The 21,974-nt window shown below is 38.7% G+C and overlaps 1 protein-coding gene across 6 annotated transcripts in view; it reads right to left on the bottom strand.

Annotated features, from left to right (window-relative positions):
- Positions 1–21,974, bottom strand: part of KLHL32 (kelch like family member 32) — a 235,870-nt gene that overhangs the window by 177,240 nt on the left and 36,656 nt on the right. For all 6 annotated transcript variants that reach the window (XM_039220425.1, XM_039220424.1, XM_039220427.1 and 3 more), the window contains 2 exons: positions 15,296–15,371; positions 9,738–9,918 (listed from right to left, as the gene is read on the bottom strand). In XM_039220425.1, the coding sequence (XP_039076356.1) occupies positions 9,738–9,918; positions 15,296–15,318 (204 nt within the window). In that variant the 5' untranslated portion in view covers positions 15,319–15,371. The remainder of the gene's footprint in view (positions 1–9,737; positions 9,919–15,295; positions 15,372–21,974) is intronic.

Here is a 21,974-nt window from a genome sequence, read left to right as displayed (position 1 = left end):
AGTTCTGAGAAGCAGAAATGTTAATGAAGAGTCTACAAAACCACCAAACAGGAAACAGCTTGAGCCCAACAATGATCTCATTTACGTGCTTCAACGTAAGCACTGCTATTACCTTCAAGTCCTTACAAGAAACTTGCCATGGATATAAGACAAACTAAGGTGTCAAACAGGTAATAAATACAATGGGTGTTCTTAGGGCAAACATTCTGAGGAAGGGATTGGCGAGGCCCTACCCACATGACACAGCAAGAAACTGTTCCAGTCAGACTGCAACAGGGGACAATGAATACCGAGGGTCTTTGGGCCACCAGGCACTACAGCTGGTGCTGGGATGTAATGATCAGAAGAGCATAAAAGATTCTTGCTCTGGCCTCAAGGGGAATCTCAAGAGCTCACACTTAGCCTCCATTTGCACAGCCTCCTTCAAAATACCTCGTGGCTATTCTTTCCCAACACTCTCCATGCTTGAGTCTGGTGGGTGTGGGCACCTCCTTGCTCCCACCACCCCTGATCTTCAAGCCAGGGGCCTCCTTCATTCCTGAGTCTCTCCTCTCCCTCACCAGCCATCCCACCACCCGCCTCAGATTCTACCTGGTGTGTCCCAGACATTCTACCTCTAGCAAACACTCCTCACACACTGGTCTTCTCTCCCTCATCTGCTCCTTGTATAGGTCAGGCTTTCGTTTGTTCTTCCGTAACCACTCTTCATGCCTCTTGGACCAATTATTTCAGTTTGAGCCTCCTTTCCCTTATTTTTAAAATGGAGATGATGATGATGATGATGATGATGATGATGATGATGATGATGATACCCATCTTCTAGGTGTCTTTAAAGGATAAAATGAGTTGATATACATAAAGCACTTAGAATAACTGCCTGTAGCACAGTAAATGCTCAATTAACGAAGTTATGATTATTGTTATTACTGACTGAGAATGCCGGAGAGAGGACGAGGGAGAAAAAAAAAAGGTTCAAGCCCCAAAACGTCATACCAAACTTCTAATACTAATTACACATACTGAAGTTATTTGTTCTCTCCTACCAGGCTATAAACCCATTCTGTCTAGAAAATAGTAGGAATAAAACAAATGCTTATTAAATTTGAAAATAATCTATTTCTAATTACATATCATATTCTCTTTTAATAGTCTTTTATGCCATTTTCATCAAATAATGACTGAAAAGTTTGATTATAAAATACATGGAACATAGATTTTTTTAAATCATAGCTTTATCTTATTCTCTCAAAACTACATAGGCAGAGCACACTCAGGCTTTAATGGAAAATGATGCTCAAATATTTAACTTTCCAAAATGTCATATTTGAATCACTTTACCATCACATATGCGAAGCTATGTTAGACAGTCAAGACATCTGCTTCCTTGGCCAGAAACCGTAGGCATTTATGGAGATTGAAGCTGGAGATAGCAAATGTTAAACAACAGCCCCCAGAAGCTGCGAGGTGGCCCACAGCCCAGGGCTGCCCACACTGGGGCCCTGCAACTTTTATGTCCCCAGTCAGAGCAGAGTGCCGTAGGCAGGAGGGCAAGGGGCTGACTCTTCCCACCACACACACACACACACACACACACACACACACACTCTAGATCATAAGGTCCTAATTTCTCCTGCTACCTCTGGTTCTATACCTCCTCATTCAACTTTGTTCAACAGCACTTTGATGGACTTGGTTAGTCCTCAGCTAATCAGAGTCCTTCTCAGAAAAGTTCCTAGTGAAAGAGGCTGCAACACATGATACATAATCTTCAATTCCTTTTAAAGGAATTTTCCAGCTTTGAGATATAATTAACATTAACCCTGTGTAAGTTTAAGGTATACAATATGATGACTTAATACATACATATATCTCAAAATGATTACCACTATAAGGTTAGTGAACACATCCATCACTTCACAGTTACCTATTCCTGTATGTTTGCATGTGTGTGTGTGCATGCACATGCACACACAGGTGTAAAGTAAGGACTTGTAAGATCTACTCTTTTAGCAACTTTCAAGTCTATGATACAATACTGTTAACTATAGTCATCATGCTGTAATTAGATCCCCGAGCTTATTCATCTCATTACTGGAAATGTACACCCTTTGCCAACATATCCCCATATCACCTCCACTGCCCAGTCCCTGGCAACCACCATCCTACCCTCTGTTTCTGTAAGGGAAATTACACAATATTTGTTTTTCTCTGTCTGATTTATTTCACTTAGCATAATGTTCTCATGGTTCATCCATGTTGTTACAAATAACAGGATTTCCTTCTTTCTCCTGGGTGTACACACACACACACACACACACACACACACACACATTTTCTTTATCCATTAATCTGTGGATAGACACTTAGGTTGTTTCCATATTTTGGCTATTATGAATAATGCTGCAATGAACTTGGGAGATATCTCTTTAAGAGCCTGATTTCATTTCCTTTCAATATATAACCAGATATGGGACTACTGGATCATACGGTATTCTATTTTTTTAATTTTTTTGAGGAACCTCCAGGGGTGCCTGGGTGGCTCAGTTGGTTAAGCATCCAAGTTCCGTTCATGTCATGACCTCACAGTTCATGAGTTTGAGCTTCGCATTAGGCTCTCTGCTGTCAGCACAGAGTCTACTTCAGATCCTCGCCCGCCCCCCACCCCTTCCCCGCTCTCTCTCGCTCTCTCAAAAATAAATACACTCATTTTAATTTTTTTGAGGAACCTCCATTATCATTTTCTGTAGTAGCTGTACCAATTTACATTCCAACCAGTAGTGCAGAAGTGCTCCCTTTTCTCCATATCCTCGCCAACACTTGTTATTTCATGGCTAATAGCCATCCTAACAGGTATGAGGTGATATTCCACTGGAATGGAATATGCAAATGGTTTTGATTTGCATTTCCCTGATGATGAGTGATGCTGAGCTTATACTTGCTCATGCTCATGTACCTGTTGGCCATTTGTCTATCTTCTTTGGAAAAATGTCTATTTAGATCCTTTGTCCATTTCTTAATCATAGTATTTATTTATTTTTAATTTTACTATTGAGTTGCATGAGTTCCTTATATATGCCTTAACAGACAGATGTGTAAATATTTCTCCTATTCCATAGGCTGTCCTTTCTTTCTGCTGATCTTTAATTAATTCCTTGAGAGAGACAAGCTATGGTTTTAAGGTTTCAGAAAAGGGTGAAACTTGAATATGAATTTAGGGAGATGGCAGAGGATAGACAGGATAAGACTTCAAGAAAGACTTCACAGTTGGTTGTGATAAACCTTGGAACACAGGGTAACCTAAGAGGTGACTAAGAGGTTAGGGTGGAAACACTGATCATTAGTAAGGCTGAGATATGGAAAGATCCCCAGGTGTAATGGAGTATGTTTGCAACATCAAATGAACATATGGGGGAACAAAGGTGAAGATCGATGATAGTAACACAGCATGAAGCCCCACTCCAGGAGTCCGGCAAATATGCAAGTGAGGAGCTCTGGAGGATCTAAGCAGGGGAGTGAAAGCTAACCATGCAGTCATTTGCACAATAGTTTGCAAAGGGATAACTAGTAGAGGAGAAAAGTTAGATGGCTACTAGAATGTTCTAGGCAAGAAGGTAGGAGGCATCAGATTCAGGAAAGTAAAAGATGGGAAAGGAGAGAACCAAAAAGTTATTCTGACCCATCAAAAGCCTGCAACCAGGTGAGCCCAACGATGAGCCTTTATCTCTAACCCACAAGAGACAGAGATAAGAGCCAGGCAGAACATGACCAGGTGAAACAGCTAATGCTCACAGAACTTCGACTGTGTTTCAGAAACAGTGCTTAGTACATTATATGCCTTATCTTATTTAAACTCTATATTAAGCCCTTCTGAGAGTTGTGCTTTATAATCAACAATTCACAAATGAAAAAACACAGGTTCACAGAAGTTAGATGACTCACCTGTGCTCAGAGAAGAGCTAGCAAAGAGGATGAATATCCCAACATTTATTAATTAGAATAGCACCTATTTTCTGGGCACTCTGGGAAACAATGGTGAACACAGAGACACGGTCCCTGCCACTGTATTCAAACTCAGACCTGAATCCTAAGCTCTTCCCTTTCTTCCTTCCACCACTGATTTACACTCAGAAAAGAGGTCCCTGTTCCGACTCAGTTACAGCATTTGACTACTGCCATGTTGTACCTACACTGCTGATATTAAACCTAATTTTTATTTTTTTGAACTCATTATTACTTGGCTGAAGAAGGTTTTCACTTTTTCTTTTAAAATGTTGATAATCACAGGAAGCTACAATACTTTGTGTGCTACTGCTCATTATTTACATTTTAAGTGAGAAAAGCTGATGCCAACTCTCGGATCAATGTAAAGGATCAGTTTACATCAAAACTTGGGCCTTTGCATTCTTGCAGTACTGCCATTCCTGAATGAAAACAATTACTTTAGATTCAAATAACCTGCCAGATGTCAAAGTGCAAAGTACCACAGTCTAATTTATACCAAGGTACTTAATTAACTTGAACAGATGACACTAGAAAGACAAATCCATCAATAATTTGCATATCTTTTGTCCTCAGGATATTAAGAATTGAAATATACATGGAATTCTATGACAATTAAAAAATATTTCTTCATTCACTTAATAAATATTTACTGTGTACCAAGCCTGAGGCAACATTATAAATGTGAGAGATACCGAAATTACTATAGCAGACTGTTTCCAGGTGTTTCAATGTGGTACAGCATAAGACACAGGGAACACAAACATTAATTCTAGTTTAGCGCATGTGGTTGTTGGAAGGCAATTCTGAATGATTCTCTTGCATTTATGCATGTATTGTGAGTGAAGCACAGGCTGTCCTTTGTTCTGAACTTTCTTTTCAAGGATGCTTCTACAGCAAACAGCTTGGGGATGACACACTGGTGTCTCTCTTTGGAATAAAGGGCAGTTTTGCTTGTAATCCTGGAAGACACAGTGTCTCTTTACAGAGCAAAGGATAGGCACGCTTACTGTCTAGAATAATGATTTGTCCCTCAAGAACAAAAACCAGACATGTTTCCTACCCATTTTGAAAGATTTGGGTTTCCTGGACTCAACAATCCTCTCCCATAACGTAGTTCATTTTGTGTGCAGTAACGGGAAGCTGGCCCTCTTCGTTTCACCTGCGAGAACTGAGGCTCAGGGAAAATGTGCAAATAAGCTGAGACTCACAGACTGTGGTTGCTATGAGTATTAAACTTTCCTTTATCTCTAACTTTGGAGTCTTGTACCTTCTACCAGCATCTAGTCGTAGGCTGCCTTGCTAGTATGGTAAAATCTCAGTATTGATAGTTTTTTTTTAATATATTTAAAGTGTACAATGTAATGATTTGATACATGTATCTATTGTGAAAGGATTTCCAACAACAAGTTAATTGACACATCTAAACATCACATATTTCCCTCTTTTTTATTTTATGAGAACACTTAACTTCCATACTGGCTTAGCAAATGTCAATTATATAACACAGTATTATTATTTTTAATAAACTTTGTCAAATTGGTTTCTATACAGCACCCAGTGCTCATCCCCAAAAGTGCCCTCCTCCTCCATGCCCATCATCCACTTTCCCTTCTCCCGCACCCCCAACACCCTTCAGTTTGTGCTCACTTTCAACAATAGCCAAATTATGCAAAGAGCCTAAATGTCCATCAACTAATGAGTGGAAAAAGAAGATGTGGTTTATCTATACAATGGAATACTACTTGGCAATGAGAAAGAATGAAATCTGGCCATTTGCAGCAACGTGGATGGAACTGGAGGGTATTATGCTAAGTGAAATAAGTCAGTCAGAGAAAGACAGATACCATATGTTTTCATTCATATGTGGATCCTGAGACTTAACAGAGGACTATGGGGGAGGGGAAAGGGAAAAATAAAAAGGTTACAAAGAGGGAGGGAAGCAAACCATAAGAGACTCTCTTTTATTTTAATATAGTTTACTTTCAAGTTGGTTTCCATATAACACCCAGTGCTCATCCCAACAAGTGCCCTCCCTGTGTCCATCACCCATTTTCCCTTCTCTCCCACCCCCCATTAACCTTCAGTTCATTCTCAGTATTTAAGAGTCTGTCCCACATATGAATGAAAACATGGTATCTGTCTTTCTCTGCCTGACTTATTTCACATAGCCTAATACCCTTGAGTTCCATCCACGTTGCTATAAATGGCCAGATTTCATTCTTTCTCATTGCCATGTAGTATTCCATTGTATAGATAAACCACAATATAAAAGATTCTTAAATACTGAGAATAAACTCTGTCTTGACAGTTCTTGACAGCAGGTGGTTGCAAAAATGGCAATAAAGTTATTCCCTTTCTGCATCTATGCCCTTTGGTATACACTCTCTTTACATTGACTCTGGGCTTAGCCATGGGACTTTCTTGGCCAATGGGACATCAGAAAACATGACACAAAGAGAAAACTGAAAAGTTCCTATACATTGAGACTTACCCTCTTGCCGATTTTAGACCTTAGTTGTCATGTGAAAAAGCCCAGGCTAGCCTGTTTGTGAGAAATACATGTCCAGTGTTCCCTATAACCCCAGTCAAGAGCCTCACAATCACCAGACCTGTGAACAAGGCCAATTTAGGTCATCCAGCCTCCAGCCAACAATCCAGTTAACTGCTGATGTGAGAATGAATCCAGCATTGGTCAATACAGCTGACAAACCAGAGGAACTATTCAGCTTTTAGGTCTGGGGGTCACAAAAGCTAACAAAAGAGGCAGAGTACAATGCAAAAAACTACTTCTAGTATAATATCTATATTACAAATTCCACAGAGCTTGGTCTATGTCTAGTTAAATACTGTAACTCCATCACTCAACACTGTACCTAGAAAAGAGTTAAAAGTGCCAACTGTTCCAGCTTTGTTTTAGTTTCTCCATATGAACACTGATTACAAAGTCAATTTTCATCTCAAGAGCAGGTTGTGAGCTTGAAGGGGCAGTGGATGATTTTAGCAGTTCACATGGTTAAAGAAAAAAAGCATAGCTTTTTGTACTCAAGGAAACATGCTCCACTGTGTGAAAATCAGCTCTTCTACCTAATATCTGGCAGTCTTTGAGTGGGTTATTTAAACATACTGCACTTTGCTTTTCTTATCTGCATCACGGGAATAATGAGACTTTCTTCACGAACTTTGTAACATAGGTGTTATAAAGGAGGCACTCTCCATGTAACCTACCAGAGTCTCAGGGGCATTGTGGTAAAAGAGATGAAAGACTGGGGGTGGCATCAAACACTCTTCAAGGCCAGCAAGTAACATGCACTTGCTCACATGCTTTCTCTCTCTCTCTCTCTCTCCTTCTCTCTCTCATTCTCTCTCTCTCTCTCTCTCTCACACACACACACACACACAATCAAATTGTTTTCCAAAATTAAATTAAAAAGCCAACAAGCAGAGACCTAAGAGGAGAGAAGCTAAGTAATAAGAAGGGCTAAATTATGGTCTAAAGGAAGACAAAACTTATTACATTATATTATTATATAATGTGCACATGTTATATATTTATTTACTTTTTTTTAGTTTATTTATTTTGAGACAGAGAAAGTGGGAGCAAGGGAGGGGCAAAAAGAGAGAGAGAATTCCAAGCAGGCTCCACACTGTCAGCATGGAGCCTTACGTGGGGCTTGAACTCATGAACCTCAAGATTATGACCTGAGCCAAAACCAAGAGTTGGACACTTAACTGACTGAGCCACCCAGGTGCCCTCTCCTCCTTTTTTAAAATTTTTGAGACACACAGCGCGAGTGAACAAGGGGCAGAGAGGAATAGAGAGAGAGAGTCCCCTGAGGGGCAGAGACAGTGGGAGACAAAGAGGGAGCAAAAGAGACTCTTGAAGCAGGGATAGAGCTCACCCAATGTGGGGATCAAGCTCACAAACCCTGAGACCATGAATGACCTGAGTTGAAGTCAGATGCTTAACCAAATGAGCCACTCAGGTGCCCTATGTGTACTTATTATATAGAACCCAAAATATGTTGTTTGAAAAACTCCCTAAATGATATAACCTTTCCGGAAGATTAATGCCTGATGCTGTCGGTGTATAAAATGTAACACTATTTTAATGGAACTAAAAGGTCACTTTTCAGGGCACCTAGGTGGCTCAGTCGGTTGAGCACCCGACTTCAACTCAGGTTATGATCTCACGGTTTGTGGGTTCAAGCCTCACGTCAGGCTCTGTGCTGACAGCTCAGAGCCTGGAGCCTGTCTTCGGATTCTGTGTCTCCGTCTTTCTCTGACCCTCCCCTGTTCATGCGGTGTCTCTCTCTGTGTATCAAAAATAAATAAAACATTAAAAAAATTTTTAAATAAAAAATAAAAGGTCACTTTTTAGATATTCTGCTATATATATATTTAGATACATTTCGAGTATCCCTCTTGATCTTCTATATTACTGAGTTTCATCACATTTAAAATCCTTTATAAAAAAAGACTTTCTTTTATGATTTGGCATTTTTGAAAATTTTTTACTTGCCGGTTGGCAACTGAGTGCAGATGATATTGTCTCTTAAACATTAAAACCAAGATTATTATTGGAATTATACAAATCAAACCAACAAATTGCCTATAGGCCTAAATTGGTTTCTATAGCACTTTGAGACCTTGGCAAGAGAAACAAAAAATTTCACAATTAATTTCTATTCTCAATTCTATGAAATATGCATATAAAGTCCTTTTTCTACCATTTAAATCATAGGAAGCACTAAATAAGTGGCATTTAGTTAGCTATAGCCATACTGTATATTTTAATCTTCAAAAAAGCAATAAACACAAATTGACATGGATGGAGCTAGAGAGTACAACGCTAAGTAAAATAAGTCAGTCAGAGAAAGACAATGCTATTAGTATATGGTTTAACTCATATGGGGAATATAAAAAACAAAACAAACAATCATGGCGTGGGGGGCGGGGGGGAGAGACACACACACACACAAACTAAGAAACAGACCTTAACTCTCAAGTACAAACTGATGGTTACCAGAGGGGAGGTGGGTAGCAGGCAGGGATGGATTAAATAGGTGATAGGGATTAAGGAGCGTACTTGTGATGAACACCTAGTAATGTACGTAAGTGTTGAATCACTATATTTTACACCTGAAACCAGTATTACACTGTATGTTAACTATACTGGAAACAATAAAATAAAGCAACAAACACCACCGTATCTCATAAGCCACTGAAAATCACACTCTAAAGTTCTACTAAACAAGACTACAGACCTTCAGCAACACACACTTATCAATCAACCATAAACGTCCACTAGGCCAACTGTATCTGTCTCTGGAGCAAACAGTTAGAAAGCATTAAGACCAGAACATGCATAGAAAATAAAAAATCAGAAACACCACACAGATTTACGAACATTTTAAATTTTAACAAATTGTTTTATAGATTGTCCTTCTGACCCTGGATCTAGATACACCCTATCCCCCAGTTCACACTGCATAATGGTGCACTACAGTGCCACACTGCCTTATGGTGGTAAAGTATCAAACACCCCTCAGCTCAGAAGCCAAAGAGAGGTCTGCTCTCCACTAGAGGGACATCCAGGTGACCAGGCCAGGGAGGATCCTACTGGAACCCCAACCTCATTCTGCCCAGGAACGGCCCCCAACATTCACAACTCTGGTCATCTGACTGATGGATTAAGGACAGTTCAGGAAACTGTTTAACAAACTACCCCAACTTACCCGGAAATAGTCGCTGCATGCTGCGAGGACTGCCTTGTGAGCATGGAATTTCTGTTCCTCGGCAATCAGGGTGACATCGCAGAGGATGCCGTCACTTCTCTGTTGATTCAGCGCTGCCAAGACACTATCATTGTGAGATTCCGAGTGGCAGAGCCTCTGGCCTGTCAGCATTTCTTGAATACTACAAAAGAGAGCAATCGTGTCAACATGCTTCCTCTCCCCAGCCCCTGCTGCCCCTGGTACCCCCTCACTCCTTCACCACCCCCATAGGGAGCGCAGATCCCAGCACACCACGGGAATGTGTCCTTCGCGTTTCCGTTTCCCTCCATTCTACTATTCCTCTGCTCTCCTTTTCTCTAATTCTCTCTTTTCCTCACCCCCTCAGGGTGTCTTTCTCTTTCATACTAGTGCTTCTCTTTCTAGATCTGTGGGGTTTTGTGTGTCCATCTGTGTCTGTATAAGGCCCATGCCTGTGGCCCTGTGAGCCTCTGATTCTGGCCTCTGTCCCCTCTGAGTGCACAGCTTTCTCTGGATGTGTGTATATATGTGACTCTCTCCTCTCTGTGACCCCCTTCCTGAGTCTCTGATTCCTTCTCTAGCTTTGTACCACCCATGAGGGATTGGTGCAAGCTTAGCACATGATCACCACCATCCACTGATCTAGCACAGAATCCACAGGACCTACAAGACTCATCAGAGATACAGGAAGTTACTAAGTCTCCACAGAGGTCATGATACTATAATAAAAAATAAAACAAAACTGACTAAATGTTGATCAGAGACAAAAGGGATGCCACTGACTATTCCATGTAAACGGCAATGAATAAACAGCAAATGACTATTAAACTTGGGAAATCATGTATAATGGGGAATATCAAAAAAATCATAATAAGTGAAAAAAGAATCTAAGGTTGAAAATAAAAGATATCTATATTATCAGCCATCAATCTCTTTATGTGGTCATTGTAATAGATTTAGAAATGACCATACAGTTTTATTTGCTGTTCTAGTTTTTTGAAACTGCTAAATTTACTCATTGTGAAAGTTAGTCCTTCACTCCTTACCCTATTTTAAAATATTCATCCTATATCCTTTTAGAACTCATAGGTCCGGGGCACCAGGGTAGCTCAGTCAGTTGAGCCTCTGACTTCTGCTCAGGTCATGATCTCACAGTTTGTGAGTTTAAGCCCTGTGTAGGGCTCTGTGCTTACAGCTCAGAGGCTGGAACCTGCTTCAGATTCTTTGTCTTCCTCTTTCTCTGCTCCTTCCCCATTTGTGCCCTGACTCTCTCTCTCACTCTCAAAAATATAAAACAAACAAAAAACTCCTAGGTGAAACCCCAGATCTTCCCAAAATAACATGGAAGTAATGCCATACATTGAATATGTAGACACCTCTGAACAATTCTAGCCTAGATCTATGAATACAGTCTCTGCTGTGCTCTAATATCTCAGAACTGGCATCGGACCAGGATGGGCTAGGGGCACCAGTCACAAGTTACTCCCAGAATGAGAACAAGGGCCATCAATCCCTGTTTCTGGCCTTCAGACTCCTCTTGAAGCTGAGTGAAGATACCGTGGGGATGACTGAGGATCGTCTCTCCTATCCTGACAATTGCTGCATCCAATTCTTCCTTCCAAATGTGAAAGAACGGCTCAGGGAAGCCGGGGAGTCACCCCTGGCCTAGTGTGCATGCTAAGTTGAGTTAACAAAGCTCTGCCCAGCCTGCGGTGCCAGCTGGCTGGTAAACCGCAGGTCAACACAGACCGCACCGCTTCAAGGTGAACCAAATGCTCCCCATGAAATGCAGAGTACAGCTTGTAAGCTTTATTGGACATTTCTGACTGGGGAGCCTCAGAAACATCAGAACTTCTGAAAGAAAAAAAAAACTTGACAGGAGGTGATGATATAGGAAGTTCTCGTGGGAAGGTGGGAGGATTATTTTCAGTTGAAATGCAGCAGTGAGTTTTGAAATGGTTACTGTCACCGAATCTTCATCTAGCAGCTCTAGCTATCGGCAGACATTTAAAGTCAGTAACTGAAAACCACATTCAGAAGCCTAAGTAACTTAACACAAATTTCTATGCAAAGCCTAGAATGGAGATGAATTAGCATTACTCAATTAAAGAAATGAGGAAATACAATAGTGATAGAAATATTACATCAGCTGAAGTAAAGCTTTAGGATAATTTTTGAAAAATCTTTCCTTAAAGGATGACATTTTTATGCATTTTACAGTCTTCCTATGTTCCGTGAATGGTTCTTAGTGATTTATAATTATTAATTCACTTAATCATCATAACAACCCTAGGAGACAGGCACTATTATTAACTCTATTCTACAGATGAGAAAACCAAGGTCCAAGATCATGCATTTTGAGAACCTATTGCCAAAAACGCAATGATGTAATTCAGCCTCCTGCTTAAAAAACAAGATAAAGATAAAACAAAACAATACAAAACAACAAGGTGCGAAGATCTAAAAAAAACCTGTAACTGCAGGGGTAAAAAGTCACAAAGCCTATCCTAACTTTATATTTATATTATGCATAGTTATCTTAAAATCAAAGCTGCCTTTTAAAAAGAATACACATGAAGATAATAACATGAAATAGTGATAAGAAATATCTAAAATCAGGCTTCAAAAATATTTACCTTTGCACTGCAACTAAGATAAATTTGGGGATAGAAAAACAGATTCCAATTACTACTTATTTAAAATACTCATAGACCATTTATTTGATACATTCATTTCTCTCTTTTAATATCACCTAAAATGCTAAGTAAATGTATTTTAATATTTCATTTGTATAACAGTAGAATATGTAAAAATAATTGCCTTCAAGTGTTTCCTTACTCATTTCCCAAATGTAGTGCCACAATTTATGTCCTTATCAAGACTGAATCAGTATTTGCATTTCAGATATCTATTGACAGTGAATACATCTTGCCAGGGAAAGAGCAGCTGTAAACCGAAATTTGGCAAAGGATAAAGGGCTCAGCTCTGAAACAATGGTGATGCTGCATAATTTCACAGGATCATTCAGCTGGGCTTGAAATACTCAAGCTTAAAGAAAACAACATGCTAAATATTTAAAGCAACACTTGGCACAAGATTCCAAATATTTTGGAACCAATATGTTAGGAATCTTTAAAAGCAGAAACAAATACTCCAACATTTGGCAAGAAATAAAGGCCTATTAATCAACAAGTCTTTATTGTATTCTGAAAGTAACTTCCCACTCAACTCTCAGATATGAACCTGCAAGAGACTTCAACCCTCTAAATGTTAAGGCACGAATGGCCATAGAACACAGCTGGAAAGAGGCAGGCCCTTCTGATGAAGTCAATAATCATTAACAAGGAAGGAGGTGAATCAGAGACCATAAAGTACCAGGTCTGAATTAAGACGGGGAGCAGATATATGCTTGCAAATGGCCACACTGACATCTATAATTTATATCAAGTTGGCCCACTAAGCTTCCCAACAATGCCCCTCCATTATGTGGGAAAACAATGAAGAAGGAAGGAAAAGAATATTCCCAAAACTTTCTAAATTACTGGGGGGAAAAAACAAAACATGAGACATATTTCAAGGTCTTCCGTGGAAGCAACGTTGCCACCTTAAAACTCACAGGTAAATGCAGAAGGTGACCTGGATTCTCCAGGGCAGCCCCAAAAGTCTTTCCTCTAGAAAGACAGAGGATCCCCTAGAACTACACTGTCCAATACAACAGCCACGAGCTACAGGCAGTTACTGACCACTGGAAATGTGGGTAGTCCAAACTGAGGTGTGTTGTAAGTGTAAAATGCTCTCGATGTCAGGTGTAGTATGAAAAAAGAATGCAAAATATCTCATCAATATTTTTTTTAAATGTTTTATTTCTAGGAGAGAGAGAGAGAGAGACAGTGTGAGCAGGGGAGGGTCAGAGAGAGGGAGTCACAGACTGAAACAGGCTCCAGGCTCTGAGCTGACAGTCAGCACAGAGCCCAACGCGGGGCTCGAACCCACGAACCGCGAGATCATGACCTAAGCAAAAGTCAGACGCTTAACCGACTAAGCCACCCAGGAGCCCCTCTCATCAATATTTTTATACTGATTACACATTGATACAATAATACTTGGGGTATACTGATTTAAAATATACTAACTATATTTATTTTACCTGTTTCTTTTTACTTCTTTTAAATGTAACTACTTGAGAATTTTAATTATATATATGGTTCGCCATATGTTCCTCTTGGACAGCGTACAAGTTCCCAGGGGACATGTCCCTCATTCCTTTCAACCTGAATTCTGTAAGTTCTACATGGCACAGCCTCTGCAGGCACAACACGGGAAACCCCCACACTCTCTGAGAGGCAGACTGCTCCTTCGTGATGACAGGATGCGACCGTTTGATTGGCCATATGTCAGCATTCAGTAACAGATAAATAAATGAGGTCTCACAGCACAGGACTATTCATGACATCAAGTCTGTAATGATCATTCTAGATTTGACAGCAAAAACTAGAAATCAAATGCCGAACAGGATGCTGATAACATGGCACACCTACTCAGAGTGAAGCTCTACCATAGTGCAAATCACGATTTGTAGTTGATAGTGTTAACATGTTTGATCAGAGAACTCTCACTGGGTCTCATTTTCATAAAGTAAATTTCGACTGAGTTTACTAAGTTTTTAAGATGTAAATTCCACAACAGCTATCTGGTTTTTAAACATTTGCATTTCAAATTTTAAAATTCAAGTCAATTTCTCTATCAGCGCTTACCTCCTATTTAGATATACAAAAGATATGCAAGTAGTTTTCAAGTGAGGCTACCAATAAGATATCGCAAGCAGTCATGAGGCATAAAGAGTTTCATTTCTTAAACAGACTACACAAAAAAGAAACAACTGGACCAAAAAAACTAACAGTACTAGAATTATTCATGACTACCTCAATTCAGTCTATTGATGAATTATCAGGTGAGTACCCTAATCACTTTAATTCCATGGTCAAAATATTTCTATGCAAATTAAATACATTAATATTAAAACAGCCCTATTAATTTAAGTGAGCGGGCTATTAATAACTCCATAATGGAATTTAATTTTCTTGTTTATACAACACTTTATAATTTGTAAATACTTTAAAATGAATGCTAAAACAATCATGATTATTAGAAGAATGTTGAGAGTGTTTTGAGAATACATATCACGCACCCCAAAGCGACTGCTTTAAAGGGTGAACAGTCATAATTACCATAAATATAGTTTTCTGATTCTTTTTTAAATCATAAGAAGTATTCCTTATTTTAGATATGCCAAATTAAAAAAAAAAAAGATAGTAAGTAGTATCATTCAGAGAACCATGAGATGTATCTAGGTTTGACCCATAAATAGATCACAGTGGTTAAACCATGTGCTAGGACACTAAACTCACACACACTCTAGCTGGTTTACTTAATTCCTTCAAATATGTGTTGAGCCTTGCTCCGCACTCAGCCCTGGGATGTGCAGGGTGACTATTTCGGGGCTCACTACACCAAACAAGGAAGCATCCTACAGGGCCAACCTCAGGCAGCGTTCAGACGGCATTCTCCAGCTGGGTTCCTCAGGATCTCAGCCTTAGCAGTTTGCAAGCATTCCAGCTGAATAAAGAGACAAGAAAGAAAAGCACAGTGAGCTAAAGGCAAAAAAAAAAAAAAAGAAAAGAAAAAGTACACTCTGGGCCTTCATGATGTGAATGCTTTAGAACCCCAGGAGCACCTAGGGGAGTTTTATAGTCCAGATTCAACATTTTGAGTGAATGCTCTTTAATAAGTAATGGTCTGGCATGTTTTTTTATGTTTTTTCCCCCCATTGGAATTTCAGGAAAATGTGTCTGAAAACCAGTAATAGCTAAATTAAGAGTTACAGTACATCAGATGGCCAAAGGGAAAAATCAAAATTTAATAAAATAAAGCTACAAAAGGTCTAAACCACAAATACTAGTTGATTTGTCCTTTACAGAAATTTTACTTTTCTTCCAAACATGAATATTAGTGAAATTAAGTTAAAATCGAGTATGTCTCGGCTAAGTATCTACTGAAAGATAATTTTCTATCAAGGAGAAGATTTCTTTTTTTTTTCTATTTTGCCTACTTGTTTTATTTTATTTTATTTTTTTTTATCAAGGAGAAGATTTCTGAAAAACTGATGAAAAAACTACATCTAGAGAGTGAAAATTACTAGGAAATGGAAAACAGATTCTTACAGCAGCTTTAGGATTAGCACTTGGAAATATACAATAGAATGAAGTTGTCAGGCTTGAAATAGTTCCTTGGTTATATACTCATTTAATCCCACCCTCCCCCCTACCCTGTGACCACCCTCCCACACTTTGTTCTCAATCGCTGATATGACTCTAAACAGACAAGTAAATTATCTGAATAGTCTGGGACGTGGTCCATGACTACACTTTATAACTCTCATTAGAGGGTCTAGCTCCTGTTTTCTAATATATTCAAGTTGTAAAATTAATTCCAATCTGGATCATCTTAAACAGGCTCCCTTCTGTCTCAATTTTATTTTGAAAAGTGATAACAGGGTAAAAATATCAAACTGCACCTATTTATGCTGATTTGTATAAAAGAGGGAGCTATGATTTCCAACCTAACTAAAATATAGTATTTGTTATATTATATACAAACCTACAGTTGGTATGGCTGTATAGTAATTCATGTGGATATATCATAATTTCTTTAAATATTCCATTGTTCCTGAACATCAAGTTGTTTTGAACATTTTCATACAATTATAATTTTTTACTTCTGGGTTTCTTTAATTATTGAAAATAGAATGTCTAGACTTTCATTTATTTCTAATTTAAGTTTTGACAAACCTAAAAATGAGCATCATTTTCAACTGATCCAGTATGAGCAGGACAGAGGCTAAGAATAATTCAAGGCATATTGTTTAATTAGCTGAAGATTTTCCTAGCAACCTATCACTGCTACCGTTTCTCTCCAGAATCTAGGTTATAAACTCCAGGCTCTTACAGGCTAATGCAAACAGTAACGGAGATGGACACTTGAGCTTTACAATGGCAAAAGAACCTTTATTATTACAGCGAGGGGGGGAAAATCCTTAATTTTCTGACAGTCTTATAAATGCTCCCAATAATGAGACAAATGGAGAACAAGAATCTTAAAAGTTAAAAGAATCCAAAATTAAAGGACACATTTAACTTGATATTTTTCAGATTCCAAACATAATTAAAAATCATAAGATAAATTAAATTCCCTTGCTGTTTGGAGACCAACTCACTAAATTAGCTCTCCTCAGAAATTATCTAATTAGAATATGCTATACGCTACAAAGTTTAGTGAAATGGATACCATTTTAAAGGTGAATTAAAATGACCTATATAATTCATTCTTGAACCTTAACTGTGATACATGCCATGGGTTCTAAGCAGTTTCCTCATGTAAAAATAGTAACACCTACCTCATAGTGTTGATGTGAGGATTAAACAAATTGCAATTCTCAGAAACTACCTGTCCCATGATGTTAGCTGTTATTATTATTGTTGTTGTTTCATTGTTACTTATGATTATTGTTTTAAAACAGCAGAGAACTTGGCTCATCCTGTGTAATCATGGAAGGAAAGGGACTTCCCTGAGGATAGATATCCAAGTTGATCTCTAAAAGATAATTATTACCTGGGGGAGGGGTGGGAGGAAGAGTGGTTGGGAGGTACCCTGGGCAGAGTCAAAAGCCTGTGCAAAGGTCCTAAGGCAGAGAACAGCAGGGCCTATTAGAGGCCAAAGGGTAGACCACACAAGCAGTATTAAGAATATGGGTCTCAGGGTGCCTGGCTGGCTCAGTGAGGGGAGCATGTGACTCTTGATCTCAGGGTCATTAGTTTGAGCCCCATGTTGGGTGGAGAGATTACTTAAAAAAAAGAGAGAGAATATTGGTCTGTATCCCAAAATCAGTGGGAGTCCACAGAAGGTTTTAAATAGAGAGACTTGCATGATGAGATCTGCATTTTAGAAAGATCTCTCAGGCTGTGGTTTGAAGTTTATTGGAAAGAGGCCAGAGTTCCCAAAGGAACAAAGGGAATTTCCAACTCTTTGGCTGACCCTGTAATGGTAATCACCATTCAATTTCAAGCAACCAGCCTTTTCCTAACATCAAAACCCCTCTGTTTCCTGTCTGAGGGATGGCATCTACTTGTCCTCATTAGGTATTATCCTGACCAACCAGGCCAAGTACTTGTCCCCCGGGTCTTATACATGGTTAGTACTAACTCATTAGTTAGTTGACACTGAATTCTCTGTTCAGGTGGGTTCAACTCTCCCCTTCAGTGGTTGATAAGTTCAATAACGGTGTCTAAGGAGAAATCTTAAGGAGGGAGAAAGAGAGACTGAGAGTCAAGTTCCCCAACTCACTCGACCCCAAGTAGTCTCCTCACATGCATGAACTTGGTATTTTTGTAGAGTGCACACCTGGTATTGTACCTGCCGGGTCTCCCACAAGGTTCTGTTGGCAATCAACCACCTCCCATCACCAGGTCTTACCTGACTGGTCTAAGAATCTGGACCTAATGCAAGCTAAGCCAACCAGAGCCCTTCTCTGAGATTTGGAATTGGAATCACCAGTCTCCAGATCAACTGGACTGCTTACTTGCAAAGAGAAAACAATACAGGAAATGATGTTTGTGGATTTTTTATGCTAATCCTATCTCTACTTAAAATTTTGATATTTTGGGGCACCTGGGTGGCTTAGTCGGTTAAGCGTCCGACTTTCGCTTAGGTCATGATCTCGCGGTTTGTGGGTTCGAGCCCCGCGTCAGGCTCTGTGCTGACTGCCGGCTCAGAGCCTGGAGCCTGTTTCAGTCTGTGACTCCCTCTCTCTCTGACCCTCCCCTGCTTGCGCTGTCTCTCTCTCCTAAAAGTAAATAAAACATAAAAAAATAAAAATAAAAATAAAATAAAATTTTGATATTTTGTTTATCATCAGCTTGAAATATTACATTAAAATATTTATTTTGAGAAGATGTGGTATATGTATACAAAGGAATATTACTCAGCCATAAAAATAATGAAATCTTGCCTTTTGCAATGATGTAGATGGAGCCAGGGAGTATTATGCTAAGTGAAATAAGTCAGTCAGAGAAAGACAAATACCAACTGAAGGGCTTATTAATTTCAACCATCAGATTATATCAAGTTAATATGTCTTTTCTTTTTAAGTTTATTTATTTACTTTGAAGGGGAGGGGCAGAGAGAGAGAGAGAAAGAGAATCTCAAGCAGGGCTCCCCACTGTCAGTGAAGAGCCCAATCTGAGGCTCGATCCCATGAACCATGAGATCATGACCTGAGCTGATATCAAGAGTCAGACTTTTAACCAACTGAGATATGCATGCACCCCTCAAATTAATATGTCTTAAAATGAGGGGTGCATGGGTGGTTCAGTCTGTTAACCATTCAGCTTCGGTTCAGGTCACAGTTTCATCTCACAGTTTGTAAGTTCGAGTCCCGCAACTGGCTGGCTGCTGTCAGCATGGAGCCAACTACAGATCCTCTGTCCCCCTCTCTCTCTGCCTCTCTCTCACTCTCTCTTTCTCAAAAATAAATAATTAAACATTAAAAATATATATATATATATAAGTAAATGTTACTTGGAAGCATAAAATAATTAGAATACATGCAACAGTCCCAATCATTATTTTATTTATGTATTACATATGGTGATAATTTATCTTTAATTCTTATTATTTCATAAATTGAAATATTTCATATTTCTAAAACCAGTAAATTAGTATACTTTTCACACCAGTACATCACTGTATGGTGTCTAAAAAATGACATTAGAAATCCCTTTAGTCTAAAAGACAAACATTTAAGACTACCCCACTAGCATACTTTCCTACATGGAATATTCACCCCTGAAGTTTAACAAGGATGCTTGTTCCCTTTCAGAGAGTAAAGATAACTAATCTCTCCCAGCAATAAAAAGAAGTGAGATGATCTAATTGTAATAGAAAAAAAGCTTCAATGTGTGATTAGTTTAACACGTAAATAAAAATTTAGCTCCAAAGAACAAAATTGCCCCATTTTTACAAAACCCTTTTAGTATATAAAAGACTTATGGAACATATTCCTGAGATCATAACCTTAAGACCTTTCTATTAAACAATCGCAATGATGTTTTAATTAAAAGTAATTTGAAATAGGGACACCTGGGTGGCTCAGTCCATTAAGTGTCCAACTCTGGATTTCAGCTCAGGTTATGGTCTTACAGTCCATGAGATCAAGCCCTGTGTCAGCTGTCAGCACAGAACCACTTAGGGTTTTCTCTCTCCCTCTTTCCCATCCTCCCATCTCAAAATAAATAAATAAACTTAAAAAAAAAATTCACAGGTGTCTGGTTGGCTTAGTCACTTTAGCATCCAACTCTTGGTTTTGGCTCAGGTCATGATCTTACAATTGTGAGATTAAGCCCTACACCAGGCTCCATGGGGACAGCAAAGAACCTGCTTGGGATTCTCTCTTTCCCTCTCTCTCTCTCTCTCTCTCTCTGCTCCTCCCATGAATGTATGTGCTCTCTCTCTCAAATGATAAATTTTAAAAAATAAATAATAACTCAAAACAATAACCATTTTACCTACTATCATGAGTCAAAAGCTTTCTCTGACTGCTATTATACTAAGAAGTACTTTACAAGCATGACCTCATTTAATCCTCACAATAACTTTATGTGGATGATATTATTATTGTGACTTTACTGACAAGAAACCTAGGGTGTAAGTAACTCACCAAAAGTGACAGGACTGGAGAGGAATTGAGAGAGTCAGGGATCAAAACCTAGTCTCATTGATTCTAAAGCTTGTATTCCTAATTATACTGCTCCACTCCCAAACCTTATTAAAAAAAATCACAAAACTACTTTTAATAGATATATCTAAAATCAAAATGTACAGATTAAATGGAAATTATAGAAGACATATAATCAGTAAATTCTTCTTAACAACATAAGATATAACTATGCATATAATGATAAAAAGAGTTATAATGCTATGAGAGGGGGATAAGAGTTAAATATCTCTTGCAGATGGATCTCACCTAAGGTTGCCAGGATACACAACCAGTATAAGCTGGCCCAGCACAATAATCCCAGATAAATAGATATTGACAATGGGAGAGAGCAAAGTCTTTAAATTATGGAACACACTGAATCATCCATTGTTTTCAATATGCTGACAGACATGTAACCACGTCTCAAATGGTTGGGAAAGGAGAGCCAATATCCATGAAATCTATGAAAGCGCATTCATGCAGCAAAGTTTCCAGGTCTTCTGTACTATTTAACATTTTACACATTTGAAAGCATCTAGTAGAGTGCTTGGTACACGGTAGTGCTCAATCAACATTACTTTGGCTCTTCTTCCCCACCTCCTGAATGGAAATATCCTGGATGGAGGGCATGCTCTGCAAAGGCGTAGATAAGAGCACGGCTGGCAGTAAAACCGAACACGTTGGATGACACAGTCAGCCTCAGGTAGAATCTGACAAGATGAGGTTCACAGGACTCCAGAAATGTTCCTATATTTCATTAAAAATTAATTATCAGGGAGGAAGAAGTATAACTCAAGAGTCACATGAGATTAAGAAAAAACCCTAGGAATTTGTACAACTATGCAGAGTTGTCACAAGAGCATGAAACAGAAGACAATTCATTAATATTTTCAATACATAAAATATTTACACATCAATAAGAAAAAGATAAATAGCTTCATGGGAAATAAAGAACAAGGGAGCTTAAACAGGCAAATCACCAAAGTAGAGATATAAAGGAACAGTAAACATAAAAATGTTCTCTCTGGTTAGTAATAAAAATGTAAACAAATCAACAATAAGATGTCATTTCCTTCCAACTGCCTTGGCAAAGAATGACAATGGTTAACAGGAAAAAGGAAAATGATGTTTTTATACACACAGGTGAGTGTTTAAGTGGGTATTCATTCCAGGGGGCAATATGTAAATATGTATTAAAGGCCTTAAAAATGGGCAAAGCCTTTGATCTAGAACTTCCACATCTAAAAACCCACCCTATGGAAATAATCAGGTAAGTGTGCAAAGATATACGTTCAAGGAGGTTCACTGGAGTGTTGTTTATATGAGCAAACAATGGAAGCAATCTGTATGTTAGGAAATGAGTTAAATAGTGTATATCCTTCAATGGAGAACCAAGCAGTAACTTAAAA

Source organism: Hyaena hyaena, unplaced genomic scaffold (genome assembly GCF_003009895.1).
Source record: "Hyaena hyaena isolate Hyena2069 unplaced genomic scaffold, ASM300989v1 scaffold_887, whole genome shotgun sequence".
In the NCBI taxonomy this organism is placed as follows: domain Eukaryota; kingdom Metazoa; phylum Chordata; class Mammalia; order Carnivora; family Hyaenidae; genus Hyaena; species Hyaena hyaena.
Note: the sequence above shows the minus strand (reverse complement) of the source record. Positions and strands in the feature narration are given on the sequence as shown.